We start from the raw sequence: 24,622 nt of genomic DNA on the forward strand, positions 1-24,622 counted from the left end.
TTCATTTACTTGCAGGCAATCACAGTAAGTACAAGAAGCACAGTAGAATCAATGACAGACCACAATCAATGGATGAACAAACAACCAATGTGCAAATGACAACAGACTGAACAAACACAAAAAGAAATAATAATATTAATAAATAAGCAAAAATATTGAATACATGAGATGAAATGTCCTTGAAAGTGACTTCATAGGTTATGGGAAAACACAGGTATGTGCAAAGCACAGTATATACTGTTTATCACATAGAGCACATAAAATAATATTTAACACAATAATATTAACAGATTTAAAAAGATTCTGTTGATGTACAAGTTGACATAAAGTGCATTTATGCCATATAGTCATAAACAACTGTATAATGCTTCTGGCACTATCATAAATAATGTCCACTTGGGTCTTCAGAAGTCTCATAGCCTGGAGGAAGAAGCCATTCTCAAGACTGACTGGCCTTGTTTTTATACTGCGGTACCATCTGCCCTGACAGGAGGAGGTCAAAGAGATTGTGGGATGGATGAGAGTGGTCCTTCATGATGCTGAGGGCTCTGCAAACACAACAATTTTGGTGTATGCCCTGGATGTGGGTGTGGGGGGAGAGAGACCCCGATCATTCTCTCAGCAGCCCTCACAATCTATTGCAGGGTCTTGTGGTCAGATGCCTTCCAATTCCCATATCAGACCAGATAACAGCTGGTCAGAACACTCTCCATAGTGCTGAAGAAGAATGTGGGGAGGGTTGCGAGAAGTCTTGCATGCCTCTATCTTCTCAGGCATTGGAGATCGTGCTGTGCTTTCTTGCCCAAAGAGGTGGGTGTTGAGGGACCAGGTGAGATCATCTGCGATGTGCTCTCCAAGAAACTTGGTGCTCCTGACTCTCTCCATGGAAGAGCCGTTGATGTGCAGTAGGGAGTTGTCAATCTGCACCTTCCTGAAGTCCACAATCATCATATTTGTCTTGTCCTTGTTGTTACTCAAGTTGTTGTGTCCTTATTCTTCAGCTGGTGCCAAAAAAGACATGGTTTTCCTCATCAGATAAATAGCCAGAGTTAGTCGAGAATTGGAACTTAGAACAGTAAAGCACATCCAGGCCGTTCAACCCTATAACTCTGTTCCTCAAGTCCGGGCAACAGCCTTGTAAATTTTCTCGGTACTCTTTCAATCTTATTGATATCTTTCCTATAGGTAAGTAACCAGAGCTGCATACAATATTCTGAATTAGGCCTCACCAACATCTTACACAACTTAAGCATAACATCCCAATTCCTACTCAGTACTCTAATTAATGAAGGCCAATATGCCAAAAGCTTTCCTTACGACCCAATCTACCTGTAACAACACTTTCAAGGAATTATGGATCTGTATTCCCAGATCCTTCTTTACTACCACCCTCCCCGGTGCCCTGTTGTTCCCTGTGTAAGGTCTATCCGGGTTTGTCCTCCCGTAGTCCGGCACCTCACACTTGACTGCATTAAATTCCATATATCCTTAGTGGGCAAATTTGTACAGACCTCATTGTTAAATAGCCACCCCCTTTACTCATGACACTACCAACAGTGAAAAGACCTCAACATCTATCCTGTTAGACCTTGCTAGATATTAAGAACTTTAAGTACTACAGGTTGAATGACAACTGAACTTCAACTTGAACCTGTTTATCCCTCTAGGAATTTATAGACAAGCAAGGTCATCTATCATTTTTCCAAAATCCAAAGAGTACAGACGTATCTCTATGACACTATGACAATGGGCTACAATAGAACATGGAACATAGAACAGTAAAGGTGCTTCAGCCCATCATGTCGTGCCGACTCTTTAACATATTGAAAGATCAATCTAACCCTTCCTTCCCTCATAACCTGAAGGGGATCTACCTCTCTGAGAGGGTGGAACAAGCTATGAGCAGAAGAGGTATATGCAAGTTCATTTTCATCCTTTGGATAGGTGTGTAGATCGGAGGAGTATGAAGAGGCCAATCAATCCAATAATAAATCTATCCAATCTTAACAATGGAGAGCAATGGAAAACTGGCTGAGGAAAGGAGCTGACACCAGCATAGATCATGAATTGGTCTCTTAGGGAAGTAGATCTGCTTCAGGTTATGAGGGAGGGAAGGTTTAGATTGATCTTGGAATATGTTAAAGGGTCAGCACAACATGATGGGCTGAAGGGCCTGTACTGTGCTGTGGTGATCACATTGAACGGGAGGACAGGCTTGAAGGGCCGAATGGTCTGGTACAATGTGGAAGCAGACCCTTCTGCCAGCAGGACCATGCTGCCCACCAACTATTCACTTTGCTGTAATGCCACGCTCTCCACATAGCCGACAGTGCCTCTAAGAATTACTACCCACCAATGCACCAATTCAGAGTGGCCAGTTAACTCATCAATCTCCAAATATCTGGGATGAGGGAGAAAACCAGGAAGCCCAAGGGCACCCCATGTTGTTGTGAGGCGATCGTGCAGACTCCCCACAAACAGCGTCGGAGGTTGGGACTGAACTTGTATCTCTTGCACGGTGGCACAGTGGTTTCTGTGTAGTAGTCAGACTTCATCTCTGTCTGCCAACTCAATGGAAGTCCCTCCTTAAATGTCAGCAACCTTTTCCTTTAAGATTCAAGATTTAATGTCATTTCCACTACACAAGTGTAAAGGAGAACAAAATAATTGTTACTCTGGATCCGATGCAGCACAAAAAAACAATGAAATAAAGAAAGTAATCATAAAAAACAATAAATATAAATACATAAGATAACTTCTATACACAGATGGAGTGTATGTCCATAAAGTGATGCTGGGTACGAGTGTGTGTACATAAAGTGATGCTGGGTAGGAGTGTGTGTACATAAAGTGATGCTGGGTAGGAGTGTGTGTACATAAGGTGACTCTGACAGGAAATGATAAAATAGGGGTGGGGGATGGTTGCATTGTGTTCATCAGCCTTATGGAGAAAGTAACTTTTTGAGTCTGGCGGCTCTTTAGTCTCTTCCTTGATCAGAGTGGGACAAACAGTCCGTGAGCAGGGTGGATGAGACCCTTCACGATATTGCTGATCTTTCTGTCCGGCACCTATATGTGCTTGATGGTGGGTAGGCTGGTGCCAGTGATGCATTGGGCAGTTTTGACTACCTATTGTGGAGCCTTCCTGTCCGCTGCACCGTGTAGTGCTGCAGCTTGTTAGGATGCTCTCTACTGCACATCTGTAGAAGGACATTAGTATTGATGTGCATAGTCCATCTCCGTCGGCGTCCTCAGAAAATAAAGGTGTTGGTGAGCTTTCCTTATTGGAAGATGAGTTGTGGGGCTATCAGAAGTTGAGTGAGATATGCACTCCCAGGAGTGTAAAAAGTGGTACATTTGTCCTGAAGTCGATAACCATTTCCGTTGTTTTGGTTATATTTGATTAGGAGTTTGAGGAGAATTTGTATGTCAACAAAGACACTCACAAATTTCCAGGCATATCATGGAAAGCATTCTGACTGGTTGCATGGCGTGGTGAGGGGTCACTGCACAGGGTTTGAAAAAGTGGCAGAAAGTTGCCAACTCAGCCAGCTTCATCAAGGCCACCAGCCTCCCCAGCATTAAGGACACCTTCAAAAGCGATGCCTCAAAAAGCGTTAAGGATACCCATCTGCTAGGACATGCCCTCTTCTCATTGCTACCATCAAGGAGGAAGTACAGAAGCCTGAACACACACACTCAATGTTTCAGGAGCAGCTTCTTCCCCTCTGCCATCAGATTTCTGAATGAACAGTGAACCTATGAAAACTACAGCTGTAGTTTTTTCCTTTCTCTTTTTGCACTAATAATTTAATTTAATTTTCTATTTTTATATACACTTAGTGTATTTTATGTTTTTTTATTATTATATATTGCAATGTACTGCTGCTGCAAAAACAACAATTTCACAAAATACTCCAATGATATTAAACCAGATTCTGTTTCTGATTCATTGAGGAAGAGTTTGTTTGCCTGGCACCAGGCCTCGAGCTGTTCAACCTGCTCTCTGTGCTTAACAGATCTGCCACTGATCAAGTTTTTCTGCAAGTGTTGCTCTGTGTAGCTTGATGTGTCAACATCGCCCCGTGAGCTTGGAGTATTTCTCACAGTGCAATTTGCATGACTGGGCTCTCTGTCCCACAGAATCTGTGTTGTGTGCAGTTTCTTTTATTGAATACCCACATGCTGGAACTTTTTATAGTTTTTTTATTTGTAGATTCATTCATTGCCAAGTCTCAATGTCATGACACCTGACTAAAGTCACACACTGTTTAAAATGTCAGGGTACAGACATGTGAAGAGAGATTTGACTGACTGCACGACTCAGGGACACACATTGTTCTCTGTGCTTCTAAATACTGGCCGACCTTCCAGCGGGAGGACATCCTTCAATGTTATCAAGGCAGGAGAAAGCTGACAAGAAATGCATCTGTGAGCGACAAAAACAAAACATCATAAACACAAGTGATCTGCAAATCCAGAGCAACACATGCAAAATGCTGGAGGAACTCGGCAGGTCAGGCAGCATCTATAGAGGGGAATAAAGAGTCAATGTTTTGGGCTGAGACCCTTGGTCAGAATTGGAAAGGAAGTGGGAAAAGACAAAATAAGATGGAGGAAGGTGGGGTGAAGAGTACAAGTTGGCAGGTGATTGATGAGGCCAGGTGAGTGGGAAGGTGGGTGCACACCTACAGACCCTTTGGCTATTGACCACCTTGACCATCACACACACACACACACACACACACACACACACACACACACACACACACACACACACACACACACACACACACACACACACACACACACACACTAATTAATGCATACACACACCCAATGCATGTGTTTGTGCGTGTGTGTGGCTGTATGTATGTGGGAGGAGATGTGTTTATGGGTGATTGTGAATATGTGTACATGTGCATGTGTGTGGGGGTGTTGAATGTACATGTGTGATTGTGTGTGTTTGAACCCAATTTCTCGTTAAATGTTGGTTCCATGTCTGCCCCGAGTGGGAGCCTCACCTGCTTGTTCTGATAGGTCCACGTATCACTAGGCCACAGAAGCAGCTAGAGAGAGAGAGAGAGAGTGATGTAGTTAGAGAAGACAGAGAAATGGAGAGAGGCAAACCCTAATTACCCAACCATTCAGAAACCCCAACTGCCCGGCATCTGCCTCGCTCTTTAGTCCTGAGTGTGAGCTGAGGCTCCAGTGTGCAGGCAGAGCCAGGATGTGAGTTGTGGGCCAGCAGTGTGGTCGGAGCTGGGAATGGGTCCAGAAGACCACAAATCAGTGAGGTGGATGGGCTTGTGGCAAGAGACAGGGTCTCTAATACTTCTGTTCCTGCTTCTAAAGTCACAGGAAAATATACTGCTTACTGTCTGCTAAGTAAAAACTGTGAAATAGTAATTTTTTAAAATCTTCTGATGGTCCACAACATTTGAAAGTGCGAAGGCTGCCGGATTATCAGAGATTTAGATTTGTTACTAAGATTTAGATTAACTTTAATTGTGCATCAATTTTTAAGATTAAGATTAATGTTACTTGTCACATGTACATTAAGATGTCAAAACATACAGTGAAAGGTGTTGTTTGCGTCAGTGACCAACAAAGTCGAAGGATGTGTGGTGGGGCAGCCGGCAAATGTTACAATGTTTCCAGTGTTAACATCGCATGCCCACGAGTCAGTAATCCTATTCTGTACATTTTTGGAATAGACTGTCCCACTCCCATCAAAGAGGAGGCAATGTAGCCTATCACCTGCCTCCTAGAACTTTTTGCTCCCCTCCTCCCACCTTCTTACTCTGACTTCTCAACTTTCTTTCACATCCTGATGAAGGGACTCACCGAGTGACCGAAATGTCAATCCTGAAACTTGAACAACCTGCACTGCACTTTCTCTGTAGCTGTTGTACCTTTATTCTGTATTGTTATTGTTTTACCTCAATGCTCTGTGTGAACAGTACAACACAGGCTTTTCATTGTATCTCAGAATAAATCAATTCAATTTCCAATTGCTTGGAAGCATTTTGACAAACCCTGGGGCTGTGAAATTCCAGTCCATTCTCGCTCACCCTTCACATCAAGCCTGCAGTCCACTGCTACCTCTCCCAACATGTTCACAGCTTGGCACGTGTAGACGCCCCCGTCAAAATTCGACGGCTTGCGGATTTCCAGGGTGCAGATGCCCTCGTTGGTCAGAATCCGGAACTTTGGGTTATCGTCAAGCAAGGCCTTGTTTTTCAACCAGCAGATCTTGGGCTATAAGGTAACAAAGAAATTAGCCAATTAGCAACACAGATGCCTTGTGCAGGAAGGCACAGAGTCGACTGTACTTCCTAAGAAGGTTGGCGTCATTCAATGTCTGTAGTGAGATGCTGAAGATGTTCTATAGGTCAGTTGTGGAGAGCGCCCTCTTCTTTGTGGTGGCGTGTTGGGGAGGAAGCATTAAGAAGAGGGACGCCTCACGTCTTAATAAGCTGGTAAGGAAGGCGGGCTCTGTCGTGGGCAAAGTACTGGAGAGTTTAACATCGGTAGCTGAGCGAAGGGCGCTGAGTAGGCTACGGTCAATTATGGAAAACTCTGAACATCCTCTACATAGCACCATCCAGAGACAGAGAAGCAGTTTCAGCGACAGGTTACTATTGATGCAATGCTCCTCAGACAGGATGAAGAGGTCAATACTCCCCAATGCCATTAGGCTTTACAATTCTACCGCCAGGACTTAAGAACTTTTTAAAAGCTATTATTAATGCTTTTTGAGATAGTGATTTAGATGCATATCATATTTTTTACTGAGTTAAGTATTGTATGTAATTAGTTTTGCTACAACAAGTGTATGGGACATTGGAAAAAAAAGTTGAATTTCCCCATGGGGATGAATAAAGTATCTATCTATCTATCTATCTATCTATCTATCTATCTATCTATCAATGGGTTATAACACAACCAAATCGGTGACACAGGGTGAAGTGCAACCAGTTATGGTGTGATGATTTATAATTAGTTGTAATATGCAGTTCTGAATCAGAATCAGGTTTATTATCACTGACATTTATTGTTCTACTGCAACAGTGCATTGCAATAAACAAAATGTACTATATTTGTGTGTGTGTGTGTGTGTGTGTGTGTGTGTGTGTGTGTGTGTGTGTGTGGATGGATTCTGGTTAATTTGGCCATCGATTAATCAGGGCAACTGTTAAATATGAAAAACTAATTGAGAAAATTGCAGGGATTCCCTTCATATATCTGGGACACTGTGCCGCGGTGGGGCAGAAGACTGTTGCTGAACCATCTAATGGCCACACAAGTGTGCTCAGACTAACTGGACTTAAAAATTAGCATGTCACAAGGAGCAGAAGATGAATAATGAGGCAGTGTTGTTGGGGGAGAAAAGGAATAGAGCACGGGTTCATGGATCATTCAAACAAATGATAGTAGAGGAGAAGGAGCTGTTTCTAAACGTGAGTCTTTAGGTCTTTCCAGATGGTAGTAATGTACATGGTAAGGGTCCTTAATAATGGATGTTGCCTTCTTGAAACATCATGTTTCGAAGGTGCCCTCAATGGTGAGGTGGCTACTGCTCACGATGGAGCTGCCTGAGTATTGGATGAAACACTTTGCAACCAATAATAACGTGGATTGAGGAGACGATGCAATTTACACTCCATAAGACATAGGAGCAGAATTAGACCATTCAGCCCATCAAGTCTGATCTGCCATTTCATCATGGCTGATCCCTGATCCCACTCAACCCCATATGCCTGCCTCATTGCCATATCTTTTGATGTGCTGACCAATCAGGCAATGATCAACTTCTGCTTTAAATATACTCATGGACTTGGCTTCCACCGCAGTCTGTGGCAGAGCATTCCACAGATTCATTACTCTCTGGCTAAAAAAATTCCTCCTTACCTCTATTCTAAAGTGTCACCCCTCAAGTTCGAGGCTGTGCCATGATCCTCTCCACATCCACCCTAACTAGTCCTTTCAACACTCGATAGATTTCAATGAGATCCCCCCCACATTCTTCTGAATTCCAGTGAGTACAGGCCCAAAGCTGCCAAATGCTCCTCGTATGTTAACCCCTTCATTCCCAGGATCATCCTTGTGAATCTCCTCCAGACTCTCCCCAATGACATCACATCCTTTCTGAGATATGGGGCCCAAAATTTAGACAAATTGGAAGAAAGAGCAAAAAAGTGGCAGATGGAATACAGTGTTGGGAAATGTATGATAATGCATTTTGGTAAAAAGAACCAGAGAGTAGTAAAACTGTGGTCTGCCAGAGACTGGTGGAGGCCAAGTGCGTGTGTATATTCAAGGCGGAATTTGATTGTTTCCTGATCAGTCAGGGCATCAAAGGATATGAGGAGAGGGCCAGTGTATGGGGTTGAGTGGAATCCGGGATCAGCCATGATAGAATGGTGGAGCAGACTTGATTAGGATGAATGGCCTAATTCTGCTCCTATGTCTTATGGTCTAAAACTATTGATAATACTCAGTGGTCACTTAAGTACACTTGCTCATTAATGCAATTATCTAATTATCTTCTGTCTAGCTGAACTTATCCTGACTATTAATTATTTCTCCTTTGGCTCCTTCCACTTCCTTTAAACAAAAGGGATAGTTATGGTGGGCACTTGCATGGGTCCCAACTATGCCTGTCTTTTTGTCAGCCGCTTGAAACAGTCTATGTTCCAAGCTTACACTGGTGTCTGCCCCCACTTTTCCAATGCTACATCAATGGCTGCATTGGGCTGCTTCCTGCACCCATGCCAAGCTCTTTGACTTTATCAACTTTGCCTCACATTTACCTGTTCTATTTCCAATAATCTCACTCTCTCTATCTCTGGAGACAGCTTATCTATTGATGTTCATCATAAATCCATGGACTCTCACAGCTATCTGGACTATACCTCTCCCCACCCTGTTACTTACAAAAATGCCATCCCCTTCTCTCGATTCCTCTGTCTGCACTGCATCTGCTCTCAGGATGAAGCTTTTCATTCCAGAACGAAGAAGATGTCCTGCTTCTTCAAAGAAAGGGACTTCCCTTCCTCCAACATCAACACTGCCCTCACCCATGTATCTTCCATTTCACGCATGTCTAGTCTTACCCCATCCTTCTGCCACCCTACCATGGATAGGGTCACCGTTGTCCTCACCTACCACCCACCAGCGCAACTTCTGCCATCTCCAACGGGATCCCACCACCAAGCAGATCATTCCCTCCCTGCACTTTCTGCTTTCTGCAGGGATCACTCCCTTAGACACTCCCTGGTCCATTTGTCCCTCCCCACTGATCTCCCTCCTGGCAAGCAGAAGAAATGCTACACCTGCCCCTACACCTCCTCCCTCACTACCATCCAGGGCCCCGAACAGTCCTTCCAGGTGAGTCTGTTGGGGTCATATGCTGTGTATGGTGCTCCCAGTGTAGCCTTTTGTATATCAGTGAGACCCGACATAGATTGGGAGACCGTTTTGCTGAGCACCTATACTCTGTCCGCCAGAACAAGTGGGATCTCCCAATGGCCATCCATTTTAATTTCACTTCCCATCACATTCTCATATGATAATCCATGGCCTGCTCTACTGTCATGATGAGGCCACACTCAGTTTGCAGCAACAATACTTTATATTCCGTCTGGGTAGCCTCCAACCTGACGGCATGAACATTGATTTCTCGAACTTCCAGTACTGCCCCACCCCCCCTTTCACCATTCCCCATCCCCTTTTCCCTCTCTCACCTCATCTCCTTGCCTGCCCATCACCTCCCTCTGGTGCTTCCGCCCCCCCTTTCTTTCTTCCATGGCCTTCTGTCCTCTCCGATCAGATTCCCTCTTCTCCAGCCCTTTATGTCTTGCACCAATCAACTTCCCAGGTCTCGGCCTGAAATGTTGACTGTACTTTTTTCCATAGATCCTGCCTGGCCTGCTGAGTTCCTCCAGTATTTTATGTATGTTAATTTATCTCATCAGCCAATCACATGGCAGCAACTCAATGCATACAAGCATGAAGACATGGTTGAGAGGTTCAGTTGTTGTTCAGACCAAACACCAAACTGGGGAAGAAATGTGATCCAGGTGACTTCAACATGAAATGATTGTTGATGCCAGACAGGGTGGTTTGAGTTTCTCAGAAACTGATGATCTCCTGGGATTTTCATGCACAACATTCTCTAGAGTAAACAGTGGAAAAGTGAAAAAAAAACATCCAGTGAGTGGCAGTTCTGCAGGTGAAAGTGCCTTGTTAATGAGAGAGGTCGGAGGAGAATGGCCAGACTGGTTCAAGCTGGCAGGAAGGTGACAGTAACTCAAATAACCGCACAATATAACAGTGGTGTGCTGAAGAGCATTTCTGAATGCACAACACATGGAACCTGAAAGTCTTGGGCTACAGTAGCAGGAGACCACCAACATACATCAGAAGCCACTTTATCAGGTACAGGTAAACCATAATCAATTGGCTGTTGAGTGTACATTGCATAATTGCTGTTTAATGGTAGGTGATTCAAATAAATTGCATCAGTCCAGCTGGTGACAGCATACCACGTTAATACTGGTTGTAAAAGTTTCATCAAGAACAGCCAGCTCCATCATAGCTACCGTCTCCCCAGTTTCAAGGATATCTTCAAAAGGAGATGCCTCAAAGCAGCTGCAACCATCATTAAGACCATGAGATGTAGGAGCAGAATTAGGCCATTAGGCCCATAGAGTCTGCTCCACTATTTCATCATGGCTGATCCAGTTTTCCTATCAGCCCTGACCTCCTGCCTTCTCCCCATATCCTTTTATGCCTGACCAATAAATATCCATAAAGACTTGGCCTCCACAGCTGCCTCTGACAAAGAATTCCACAGATTCATCACCCTCTGGCTAAACAAATTCCTCCTCATCTCCATTCTAAAAGGACACCCCTCTATTCTGAGGTTCTCTGGTCTTAGACTCTCTCACCATAGGAAACATCCTCTCTACATCCACTATATCAAGGCCTTTCACCATTCAATAGGTTTCAATGAGATCCCCCTCATTCTTCTGAATTCTAGTGAATACAGTCCCAAAGCCATCAAGCACTCTTCATATGACAAGCCATTCAATCCTGGAATCATTTTCGTGAACCTCCTTTGAACTCTCCAGTTTCAGCACATCCATTCTAAGATAAGGGGCCTTAAACTGCTCACAATACTCCAAGTGAGGCCTCACCAGTGCTTTACAAAGTTTTAACATTACATCCTTGCTTTTATATTCTAGTCCTTGAATGCTAATATTGCATTTGCCTTCCTCACCACAGAATCCACCTGCAAATTAAATTTTAGGGGATCCTGCACAAGTCCATTTGCACCAAAGTGCATTTCCATACACTTCCCAACTCTGTATTCCATCTGGCATTTCTTTGCCCATTCTCCTAACCTGGCTAAGTCCTTCTGTAGCCTCTATACTTCCTCAAAACTACCTGCCCCTCCACCGGTCATATTGTCTGCAAACTTTTCAACAAAGCCATCAATTCTATCATCCAAATTATTAATATATAATGTAAAAAAAATTAGTCCCAACACAGACCCCTGTGGAATACCACTAGTCACTGGCAGCTGTCCTGAAAATGTTCTCTTTATTCCCATACTTAGCCTCCTGTCAATCAGCCACTGCTTTATCCATGCTAGAGTCTTTCCTGTAATACCATAGGCTCATAGCTTGTTAAGCAGCCTCATGTGTGGCACCTTGTTTAAAGGCCTTCTGACAATCCAAGTACACAACATCAACCGATTCTCCTTTGTCTATCTTTCTTGTCAATTCTTCAAAGAATTGCAACAGATTTTGAACTTCCAGGAAGGTAAGATTCTCCCTTGAGTAAACCATGCTGACTATGGCCCATTTTATCATGTGTCTCCGAGTACCCTGAGGTCTCATCCTTAATAATCGACTGCAACATCTTCCCAACCACTGAGGTCAGACTAACAGGCCTATGGTTTCCTTTCTTCTGCCTCTGTCCCTTCTTGAAGACTTCCTCCAAACTGCTGGTGTCTTCCACAGTGATGACTGATTCAAAAATACTTATTCAGTTCATCCACTATTTCATTGCCCCTCATTCCTGCCTCTCCAGCATCATTTTCCAGTGGTCCAATATCCACTCCTGCCTCTATTTGACACTTTATGCATCTGAAGAACCTTTTGGTATCTTCTTTAATATTATTTCATATTCCATCTTTACCTTCTTGATGACTTTCTGTTGCTTTTTAAAAGCTTCCCAATCCTCTAACTTTCCACTAACTTTTATTTTATTATATGTCCTCCCTTTGGCTTTTATGTTGACTTTGACTTCTTTTGTTAGCCACATTTGTGTCATCTTTCCTTTAGAATACTTCTTCATCTTTGGAGTGTATATATCCTACGCCTTCTGAATTGCTTCCAGAAGTTATAAGAAATTAAGAGTGTATGATTTAGGAGCAGAAATTCCAGCCATTAAGGACCCCCACCACTCAGGACATGCCCTCTTCTCAATGCTACCACCAGCAAGGAAGTCTGGGAGCCTAAAGACACACACTCAACATTTTAAGAACAGCTTCTTGCCCTCTGCTATCAGATTTCTAAATGGACGATCAACATACCTCACTATTTTTGCTCGTTTTATTTTTATTTTGAGATTTTTTAAATTTTTGCCTTGCCTATTTATAGATGTGTGTGCGTGTGTGTGTGTGTGTTTCTTATAGTAACTTATAGTAGTTTTTATGCATTGTTCCGTACTGCTGCTGCAAAGCAGCACATTTTACAACACATGTCAGGAACATTAAACCTGATTCTGATTCTGATTCTGGTAATTTAAGAATGAGGTATGTCACAACATCATCTTGTAGAAGGTGGAGAGTCTCTGGAATTCTCTGCTCTGCAGTGGGGGGGGTGTGTGGTTGGTGGCTGTGATCACTGGGGTATTGAAAGTGGAAGTGGGTACATTTCAGAGAGATCAGGGGATCGAGGACTATCGAGAAGATGAAATATGGTTTGGGAGTACACCAGCCATGAACTTGTTGAAGGGTATAAAAGGAATCACAAGGCACAGGATAACTATGTCCCACAGAAGAAGTTGTTCTCAAATGGCAGGAGTAGGCAACCATGGCTGATAAAGGAAGTTTAGGACTGCATAAAAGCCAAGGAAAGGGCAGAAAGGTAGCAAAAGTGTGTGGGAAGTTGGATGATTGTGAAGCCTTTAAACTCCAGCAAAAGGCAACTAAAAAACCATAGGAAGGGAAAAGATGAAATATGAGGTCAAACTAGCCAATAATATAAAGGGATACCAAAAGAATTTTCAGTTATATAAAGTGTAAAAGAGAGGTAAGAATTGATATTGGATCACTGGAAAATGATGTTGGTGAGGTAGTAATGGGGGACAAAGAAATGGCAGATAAACTTAATTGGTACTTTGCATCTGTCTTCACTGTGGAAGACACTAGAGGTCCGTGAGTGTCAGGGAGCAGGAGTGAGTGCCATTGCGATTACAAAGGATGAAGTGCTATGCAAATTGAAAGGTCTTAAGGTGGCAAAGAGCAGTGAATCTGTGGAATGCTCTGCCACAGACTGCGGTGGAGGCCAAGTCTACATTAACGTAAGATGGTGTAACCCCGGGCATGTGAGTACAAAGATCTCCGTTTGTGAAAGAGATATTGAGCTGATCACCGTGAGTATGAGGCCATATTACCTGCCTCGAGAATTCGCAAGCGTCATTGTGGTGAATGTGTATGTCCCGCCGCGTGCCGACGCAACGGTAGCGTGTGATGTCATCAGCTCCGCTGTTGCTAGGCTTCAGACACAGCACCCTGAGGCACTGGTGATAATTACAGGGGACTTCAACCATGTGACTTTGGACAAGACACTACCTGCTTTCTCCCAGTACGTGGATTGCTACACCAGGGGTAATAGGACTATTGACCTACTGTATGCAAACGTAGAGGAGGCATATAGTGCATCCCCACTGCCTTCATTGGGGAAAGCTGATCACAACCTGGTTTTGTTACAGCCCAGATATAAATCAATTGTGATGAGGCATCCCACTACCACACGCTCTTTTAGGAAGTGGACTCCTGAAGCTGAACAGGCCCTGAGAGACTGTTTCGGTACTACTAACTGGGATGTACTGCAAGGGGGACTCTGTGGGGGCGTTGAGGAGGTCACACAATGGACTATATTAACTTTTGTGTGGATGCCGTTGTCCCTGTTAGAACTGTTCGCTGCTATCCCAATAATAAGCCCTGGATCACTAGTCACATCAAAGGCCTCCTAAACCAGAAGAAGAGGGCCTTTAAAGATGGTGATCGGTTGGAGCTTAAAAGAGTTCAGAAGGAACTCAGAGTACAGATAAGGGGGGCAAAGGAGCAGTATAGGAGGAAGCTAGAACAAAAGCTGCAGAAAAAAAGCATGAAGGAGGTGTGGGATGGGATGAAGATCATCACCGGATGCGGTGCAAAGCGGGGGGCGAACATAAGTGGAGATGTGGAGAAAGCGAACCAGCTGAACAACTTCTTCAACAGGTTCGACAGCTCAATCTCATCCTCACCGCAGAAATCCACACCAGGCTTACTTCCCTCACAGGAAAATAGCTACTCACAGGAGACCTTGCCCACGCCCAGGATTACGGCTGCACAGGTGGAAGGTCAACTGAGGAAGATCTGTACCAGCAAGGCGGCTGGACCGGATGGAGTTTCCCCACGATTACTGAGGGCCTGTGCGACTGAGCTGGGAGAACCACTACAACGCATCTTCAACATGAGCCTGGAGCAGAGAAGAGTACCCAGACAGTGGAAAACATCCTGTATTGTCCCGGTACCGAAGAAACCACAACCAAAGGAGTTGAATGACTTCAGACCTGTTGCCTTGACGTCGCACGTGATGAAGACCATGGAGCGGCTGATAATACAGAATCTGAGGCCACAAACCAGGCACGCCCAGGATCCTCTTCAGTTTGCGTATAAGGAGAAAGTGGGAGTGGAGGATGCTATCACGTATTTGCTGCACAAATCACTCTCTCACCTAGATGGGGTCAGTTGTGCTGTGAGGATTACATTCCTTGACTTCTCTAGTGCCTTTAACACCATCCAGCCCAAGATCTTAAGGCACAAACTAACGGAGATGGGAGTAGATTCTCACATGGTGGATTGGATAGTGGACTACTTGACAGATAGACCTCAGTATGTGCGGTTGGGAGACTGTAGGTCTGACACGGTGGTCAGCAGCACAGGAGCGCCGCAGGGAACCGTACTCTCTCCGGTCCTGTTCACCCTGTACACATCAGACTTCCAATATAACTCGGAGTCCTGCCATGTGCAGAAGTTCGCTGATGACACAGCCATAGTGGGGTGTGTCAGGAATGGACAGGAGGAGGAGTATAGGAAACTGATACAGGACTTTGTGATATGGTGCAACTCAAACTACCTGCGTCTCAATATCACCAAGACCAAGGAGATGGTGGTGGACTTTAGGAGATCTAGGCCTCATATGGAGCCAGTGATCATTAATGGAGAATGTGTGGAGCAGGTTAAGACCTACAAGTATCTGGGAGTACAGTTAGACGAGAAGCTAGACTGGACTGCCAACACAGATGCCTTGTGCAGGAAGGCACAGAGTCGACTGTACTTCCTTAGAAGGTTGGCGTCATTCAATGTCTGTAGTGAGATGCTGAAGATGTTCTATAGGTCAGTTGTGGAGAGCGCCCTCTTCTTTGTGGTGGCGTGTTGGGGAGGAAGCATTAAGAAGAGGGACGCCTCACGTCTTAATAAGCTGGTAAGGAAGGCGGGCTCTGTCGTGGGCAAAGTACTGGAGAGTTTAACATCGGTAGCTGAGCGAAGGGCGCTGAGTAGGCTACGGTCAATTATGGAAAACTCTGAACATCCTCTACATAGCACCATCCAGAGACAGAGAAGCAGTTTCAGCGACAGGTTACCATCGATGCAATGCTCCTCAGACAGGATGAAGAGGTCAATACTCCCCAATGCCATTAGGCTTTACAATTCAACCGCCAGGACTTAAGAACTTTTTAAAAGCTATTATTAATGCTTTTTGAGATAGTGATTTAGATGCATATCATATTTTTTACTGAGTTAAGTATTGTATGTAACTAGTTTTACTACAACAAGTGTATGGGACATTGGAAAAAAAAGTTGAATTTCCCCATGGGGATGAATAAAGTATCTATCTATCTATCTATCTATCTATCTATCTAAGTCCATGGGTATATTCAAAGCAGAAGTTGATAGATTCCTGATTGGTCAGGGCATCAAGGAATATGGTGAGAGGATAGGTGTATGGGGTTGAGTGGGATTTGGGATCAGTCGTGATGAAGTAGCAGAGCTAACTTGATGGGCTGAAGTGAGTGCCTGACTGTGAGATTTTGGGATGTGATAATTCCAACTGTACAGTTACAACTCTCATGACATGGGCCTTTGACTGCAAGCCTCTGGGACTGAGATATGCATCTTACCTTGGGATTACCCCTTACACTGCAGAAGAGCTTGGTGGTAAATCCCACCGTGGTGGTCTTGTCCACTGGCGGCTGAGTGAATTTAGGGGGTTCGGTGAAGTCCTTCTCCTTATACTCAGGTGGGCTGTACTTTTTACCTGAGACAGAGATAGACAGCCATTATACAGCATGAAACAGGCCCTTCAGCCATCGTGAGCATCAGCATGCAGAGCAGACTTAAAGCAGAGTGCTAGGAGTTGATATCAGACATGAATGATCCAGACTAGCATTTAATTATTATCTTCATAGGTCATTGAAGAAGGACCAGATAGTGATTCCACGGGCTCCACCAATCAGTGTTAAATTGTACAAACAAATAAATAGGGAGCTTTGGTATTCCTACAGATGTACCATGGAGAGCATTGCAGCTGATTGCATCACAGCCTGGTATGGATGGACATCTTCAAAACATGGTGCCTCTAAAAGGCGGCATCCATCACAAGGAACTACCCAGGACTTCTAGTTAAACTCTATTCATTAATACAGTCAAGGAGGAGGTACAGGAGCCTGAAGACACAACATTTTTGTAACAGCTTCTTCCCCTCTCCCATCAGATTTCTGAACAGACAATGAACCGACCCATGGGCAGTGCCAAACTATTTTTGCTCACTTTTTGCACTACTTATTGCTTTTTATCTTATCATAACTGAGGGTATAGTTTTATGTCCAGTATGATGCTGCAAAACAACAAACTTCACAAATGTGTCAGAGACAATAAATCTAATTCCAATTCTGATCCTGATCAGTTAAAACAGAGTTGTGTAGGAACTTCATCTAGGGGGTGGGGAGTCTGGAATTATCTGCTGCAGGAGTTTTTGGTGGCTGGGTGACTCCAGAGAAGAGATTGCCCAATTGATCCCGGGGAAGCTGGAAGTGTCAGGTTTGGGATGGTGCTGCCTACTTCCATCTTGCCTGCCTTTGACTAGAAGTTGGGAGTGGTTTAAATTAATATGGCAGGGGGTGGAACCCACATATTAGAGCTGAGGATGAGCCAGCAGGTTTACAGGTAGATGATGGGTGTAACATGAATGTGAGGAAGGACAAGACAATAATTGGGTACAAATGCAGACAGAGCAAAGAGTTAAATTGTAGCACAAAGCCGAATTCACAAGGGTGAAGAATGTAGGACTGAAGATGTATAGCATTTGGAATCAGCCGGAAGAATTTCTACGCAGTTAGAGATTGGTTGATATGATGTTGTGGGCATCACTGAATTGTGGCTGAACAAAGTCCATAGTTGGGAACTTAACATCAAGGGATATACTTTGTATCAGAAGGACAGGCAGGAAGGCATAGGCGGTGGTGTGGCTCTGTTGATAAGAGATGGAATTTCACGTTTAGAAAGGTGATACAGGGTCAGAGAATGTTGAATTGTATGGGGGGAGTTAAGAAATTGCAAGGGTAAAAAAAACTATAATAGGAATCAAATTTAGGCATCCAAATAGTAGCCAACATGTGGGGTTGAGATTGCAAAGGAAGCTGGAAAAAACATGTAATAAGGGTAATGTCACAAATGTAATGGGGGATTTCAATATGCAAGGGGATTGGGAAAATCAGGTTAGTGTCATATCACAGGAGAGGGAATTTGTTGAATGCCTGCAAGATTGGGTTTTAGGGCAGCTTGTGCTCGAGCCGACTTGGAGAAAGGCTTTCTTAGATTGGGTGTTGTGTAATAACCCAGATCTTATTAGGGAGCTTAACATGAAGGAACCCTTAGAAGGCAGTGATCATAATATGATTGAATTCTTACTTCAGTTTGAGAGGGAGAAGCATAAGTCACATGTATCAGTATCGCAATGGACTAAAGGGAATTACAGAGGCATGAGAGAGGAGCTTGCCCAGGTGGATTGGAGGAGGATACTGGTGGGGATAACGGCAGAACAAAGGTGGCTGAAGTTTCTGGGAATAGTTCACAAGGCACAGAGAAAGAAGTTCTCAAATGGCAGGGGTAGGCAACCATGGCAGACAAGGGAAGTTAAGGACTGCATAAGCACCCAGAAAAGGACATATAATGTAGCAAAAGTGAGTGGGAAGTTGGATGATTGGGAAGCTTTTAAAATCCAACAAAAGGCGACTGAAAAAGCTATAAGAAGAGAAAAGATGAAATATGAAGGCAAACTAGCCAATAATATAAAACAGGATACTGAAAGTTTTTTCAGTTATATAAAGAGTAAAAGAGAGGTGAGAATTGATACTGGACCACTGGAAAATGATGCTGGTGAGGTAGTAATGGGGACAAACAAATGGCAGATAAACTTAATGGGTACTCTGCATCTGTCTTCACTGTGAAAGACACTAGCAGTGTGCCAGAGGTCAGGGAGTAGGAGTCAGGAAAAAGTGCAAACTCAATGTGGATAAGTCACCTGGACCAGATGGACTACATCCCAGAGTCCTGAGAGAGGTTGCTGAAGGATAATAGATGCATGGGTCATGATCTATCAAAAATCACTTGATTCCAGCATGGTCCTGGACTACAGGAAGATTGCAAAGTTTCAGCGACAGGTTACTATCGATGCAATGCTCCTCAGACAGGATGAAGAGGTCAATACTCCCCAATGCCATTAGGTTTTACAATTCTACCGCCAGGACTTAAGAACTTTTTAAAAGCTATTATTAATGCTTTTTGAGATAGTGATTTAGATGCATATCATATTTTTTACTGAGTTAAGTATTGTATGTAATTAGTTTTGCTACAACAAGTGTATGGGACATTGGAAAAAAGTTGAATTTCCCCATGGGGATGAATAAAGTATCTATCTATCTATCTATCTATCAAATGTCACTCTCTTCTTTCGGAATGGAGGAAGGCAAAAGAAAGGAAATTATAGGCCAGTTAGCTTAACCTCAGTGGTTGGAAAAGTCTATTATTAAGGATGAAGTTTTGGGGTACTTGGAGACTAATAATAAAATAATTCAAACTCAGAATGGGTTCTGTAAAGGGAAATCTTGTCTGACAAATCTATCAGAGCTCTTCGAGGAAGTAACAAACAGGGTGGACAATGGCAAGGCAGTGTGTGACATTTGCTTGGATTTTTCAAAGGCATTTGATAAGGTGCTACACATGAGGCTACTTAACAAGATAAAATTCTTTGGCTTTACAGGAAAGATACTGGCATGGATAGCGAAATGGCTGACCAGTAGGAGACGGCAAGTGGGAATAAAGAAAGCCTTTTCTTGTTGGCTGCCAGTGACTAGTGGTGTTCCTCAGGGGTCAGTATTGGGACTGCTACTTTCCACAATGTTTGTCAATGACTTAGATAATGGAATTGATGGCTTTGTGGCAAAGTTTGCGGATGATACGAAGATAGGTGGAGGGGTAGGTAGTGCTGAGGAAGCAATGCAATTGCAGCAGGACTTGGACAAATCGGAAGAAATCTGCATTTGGCAGATTTGGGCCTGTACTCAGTGGAATTTGGAAGTGGGGAATTTCTTTGAAGCCTACTGAATGTTAAAAGGACTAGAAAGGGTGGATGTGGAGAGGATGTTTTCTATGGTGGGGGTATCCAGAGCAAGAGAGCATAGGCACAGCCTCAAAACTGAGGGGTGACCTTTTAGAACAGAGGTAAAGAGGAATATTTTTTAGCCAGAGAGTAGTAAATCTGTGGAATGCTCTGCCTCAGATTGCGGTAGAGGGCAAGTCCGTGGGTATACTTAAGGTGAAAGTTGATAGTTTCCTGATTGGTCAGAGTATCAAAGGATATGGTGAGAAGGCGGGTGTATGGGGTTGAGTTGGATCCAGGATCAGCCATGATAGAATGGTGAAGCAGAGTAGATGGGCTGAATGGCCTAATTCTGCTCCTATGTCTTATGGTCTATGTCTGTGTGGTGAGCCAGATCCTTACCCTCTTTGGGGACATAGACAGTGTCCTTGCAGAGTGCTGCTGTTTCACTGAGTCCACACAGGTTCTCGGAGAAGACACGGAAGTTGTAGTGGTTGCCCATTACCAAGTTGGAGATGGTGTAGGTGGTGGCGTGTGATTTCTCCATCACGGTGAACCACTCCTGCCATGGAAGAAGGAGAGTTCGTCACCAGGGCAAGGACTTTATATCCCTGACAGCATCAAACTCAGATTCAGACATCGAGGAAACAGGCCCATCGAGTCCATGCCGACAATCAACCCCCCCCCCCCCTTTTCCCTGATACTTATATCACTTAGTTCACATGAACACAACCTCACTGTTTATTTATCTATCATCACTCAGTGGCCACTGTATTAGATACACCTGTACATCTGCTTGTTAATACAAAAATCTAATCAGCCAATCATGTGGCAGCAACTCAATACAGACATGATGAAGAGGTTTGGTGGTTGTTCAGAATGGGGAAGGAATGGGATCTAAGTAAATGATTGTTGGGCCAGATGGGGTGATTTGACTATCTCACAAATTGCTGAACTCATGGGTTTTTACACACAACAGTCTCTAGAAATTATGGAGAATGGTGTGAAACAAACAAAAAACATCCAAGGACAGCAGTTCTGTGGGTGAAAACACCTTGTTAATGAGAGAGGTCATAGAAGAATAGCCAGACTGGTTCAAGCTGGCAAGAAAGCAACAGTAACTCGAATAATCACACATTACAACAGTGGTGTTCAGAAGAGCATCTCTGCATGCACAACACATTGAACCTTAAAGTGGTTGGGCAACAGCAGCTGAAGACCACACCAGGTTCCACCCATGCTAATAAAGCGGCCACAGAGTGCATCTTAAAACTTGCATCTTTCATTGTACTGCTGCCATATTTCAACAGAGTTTGCAACACATGGCAGTGGAAATAAGCATGATTGTGATTCCACATTCCCATCTCTGGTAATGTGGGATGAAACCAGGCAGCACATGGGCTGGTAAAGACCATGTGGTCACAGGGAGAACATGCAAACTCCACATAGTCAACATAGTGGGGATTGAACCTGGATCTCTGGAGTTTTGTCCCACTCATGTTGAGTACAGTGGTGACTTGCTGTCTGAACCGTATTGAAGGACAAGGTGCATATGTATGAATGTATTGACACATGTTAGAACCTTATCCTAGATGTTGTTGGCTTAGCTATATCATTGTTATTTTCTTTACAGTTTAACTATTTATACTTAATAGCATTTTATGTAAAAAATGTAAAATGTAAAAAAAAAAAGGAAGTATGACAGAGCTAAGGTAAGTGGGAGGACAGGTGATTGGGAAGTTTTTAAGGAACAACAGAACTTAACTAAAAAGGCAATACGGGGAGAAAAAATGAGGTACGAACGCAAGCTAGCCAGGAATATAAAGGAAGATAGCAAAAGCTTTTTTAGGTATGTGAAGAGAAAGAAGATAGTTAAGAACAATATTGGGCCCTTGAAGAATGAATTGGGTGAAATTGTTATGGGAAACAGAGAAATAGCAGAAGAATTTAATGAGTACTTTAGATCTGTTTTCACTAAGGAAGACACAAGCAATCTCCCAGATGTATGGATGGGCCAAGGACATAGGGTAACAGAGGAAATGAAACAGATTGACATTAGGAAGGAAACGGTGATGAGTAGACTGATGGGACTGAAGGCTGACAAATCCCCAGGTCCAGATGGTCTGCATCCTAGGGTACTAAAGGAGGTGGCCCTGGAAATTGTGGATGCATTGGTAATCATTTTCCAATGTTCCTTAGATTCAGGATCAGTTCCTGAGGATTGGAGAATGGCTAATGTTATCCCACTTTTTAAGAAAGGAGGGAGGGAGAAAACAGAGAACTATCGACCTGTCAGCCTGACATCGGTGGTGGGAAAGATGCTAGAGTCCATTATTAAGGATGAAATAGTGGCATATCTAGATAGCAGTGATAGGATTGGGCCAAGCCAGCATGGATTTACCAAGGGTAAATCATGCTTGACTAATCTGTTGGAGTTTTTCGAGGATGTAACCAGGAAGTTAGACGGGGGAGATCCAGTGGATGTAGTGTACCTCGATTTTCAGAAGGCATTTGATAAGGTCCCACATAGGAGATTGGTGGGTAAAATCAAAGCTCAGGGCATCGGGGGGAAGGCATTGACATGGATAGAAAACTGGTTGGCAGATAGAAAGCAAAGGGTAGCGGTGAATGGGTGTTTCTCGGAATGGCAGGTGGTGACTAGTGGGGTGCCACAGGGCTCGGTATTGGGACCACAGCTGTTTACAATTTACGTCAACGATTTAGATGAAGGCATTGAGAATAACATCAGCAAATTTGCTGATGATACTAAGCTGGGTGGCAGTGTGACATATGATGAGGATGTTAGGAGAATTCAGGGTGACCTGGATAGGCTGGGTGAGCGGGCAGATACTTGGCAGATGACGGTTTAATGTGAATAAGTGTGAGGTTATCCACTTTGGGAGTAAGAACAGGAAGGCAGATTATTATCTGAACGGTGTAGAGTTAGGTAAGGGAGAAATACAAAGAGATCTAGGAGTCCTTGTTCATCAGTCACTGAAGGTGAATGAGCAAGTGCAGCAGGCAGTGAAGAAGGCTAATGGAATGTTGGCCTTTATTACAAAGGGAATTGAGTACAAGAGCAAGGAAATCCTCTTGCATTTGTACAGAGCCCTGGTGAGACCATACCTGGAGTATTGTGTACAGTTTTGGTCTCCAGGGTTAAGGAAGGACATCCTGGCTGTAGGGGAAGTGCAGTGTAGATTCACGAGGTTAATTCCTGGAATGTCTGGACTGTCTTACGCAGAGAGGTTAGAGAGACTGGGCTTGTACACGCTGGAATTAAGGAGATTGAGAGGGGATCTGATTGAAACATATAAGATTATTAAGGGATTGGACAAGATAGAGGCAGGAAATATGTTCCAGATGCTGGGAGAGTCCAGTACCAGAGGGCATGGTTTGAGAATAAGGGGTAGGTCATTTAGGACAGAGTTAAGGAAAAACCTCCTCTCCCAGAGAGTTGTGGGGGTCTGGAATGCACTGCCTCGGAAGGTAGTGGAGGCCAATTCTCTGGATGCTTTTAAGAAGGAGCTAGATAGGTATCTTATGGATAGGGGAATCAAGGGATATGGGGACAGGGCAGGAACCGGGTATTGATAGTAGATGATCAGCCATGATCTCAGAATGGCGGTGCAGTCTCGAAGGGCTGAATGGTCTACTTCTGCACCTATTGTCTATTGTCTATTGTAACTAACTGTATGCATGTAAATTTTTAGTATGATTCCTAGTGGTCACAATATGTATATACAATTGTACATGCCATTGTTCAGTGTACCCCCCCCCCCCCATCATTCAACTCCTTCTATCATTCTGGAAGCTTCTTGGAATTGCATTATTTGAATAAAGGCTATCTGAGTGGTTAACTCTTATCTACAAATTTGAATGGAATGTTTCTTATCTGTAGGAAAGGGGAAGAGGTCCTGAAACGAGAGTATAGGGAGTTAGGAAGGCAGTTAAGAAGAAGGACCGCAAAGGTAGTAATCTCGGGATTACTGCCTGTGCCACGCGACAGTGAGAGTAGGAATGGAATTAGGTGGAGGATGAATGCGTGGTTGAGGGATTGGAGCAGGGGGCAGGGATTCAAGTTTCTGGATCATTGGGACCTCTTCTGGGGCAGGCGTGACCTGTTCAAGAAGGACGGGTTACACAATCCTAGGGGGACCAATATCCTAGCGGGGAGGTTTGCTAGGGCTACAGGGCAGACTTTAAACTAGTAAGATGGGGGGGCGGAAATCAATTTGAGGAAACTATGGGAGAGGAGGTTAGTTCACCAGTAGAGCAAGTAAGTAGACAGCGTGTGAGGGAGGAAAGGCAGGTGATGGAGAAGGGATGCGCTCAGCCCGAAGTTGTAGGGGAGAAGAAAGAAAAGGATAATAAATTTGAATGCATTGCTAGGGATGAAAAGAGAGGAGGAGGTGGAGAGTATCTTAAATGTATCTATTTTAATGCTAGGAGCATTGTAAGAAAGGTGGATGAGCTTAAAGTGTGGATTGATACCTGGAATTATGATGTTGTAGCTATTAGTGAAACATGGTTGCAGGAAGGGTGTGATTGGCAACTAAATATACCTGGATTTAGTTGCTTCAGGTGTGATAGAGTAGGAGGGGCCAGAGGAGGAGGTGTTGCATTGCTTGTCCGAGAAAATCTTATGGCGGTGCTTTGGAAGGGTAGATTACAGA

The 24,622-nt window shown here is 43.9% G+C and overlaps 1 protein-coding gene across 1 annotated transcript in view; it reads right to left on the bottom strand.

The window, feature by feature from the left end:
- Nucleotides 1-4,189: 4,189 nt before the first annotated feature.
- The window catches only part of LOC140717086 (myosin-binding protein H-like), a 71,373-nt gene continuing 50,940 nt past the window's right edge, over nt 4,190-24,622 (bottom strand). Inside the window, exons 7-11 of the mRNA XM_073030272.1 lie at nt 20,349-20,508; nt 16,468-16,604; nt 6,075-6,261; nt 5,025-5,069; nt 4,190-4,429 (exon numbers count right to left, since the gene is read on the bottom strand). Coding sequence (XP_072886373.1) covers nt 5,053-5,069; nt 6,075-6,261; nt 16,468-16,604; nt 20,349-20,508 — 501 coding nt within the window. The 3' untranslated portion in view covers nt 4,190-4,429; nt 5,025-5,052. The remainder of the gene's footprint in view (nt 4,430-5,024; nt 5,070-6,074; nt 6,262-16,467; nt 16,605-20,348; nt 20,509-24,622) is intronic.

Source organism: Hemitrygon akajei, chromosome 27 (genome assembly GCF_048418815.1).
Source record: "Hemitrygon akajei chromosome 27, sHemAka1.3, whole genome shotgun sequence".
In the NCBI taxonomy this organism is placed as follows: Eukaryota; Metazoa; Chordata; class Chondrichthyes; order Myliobatiformes; family Dasyatidae; genus Hemitrygon; species Hemitrygon akajei.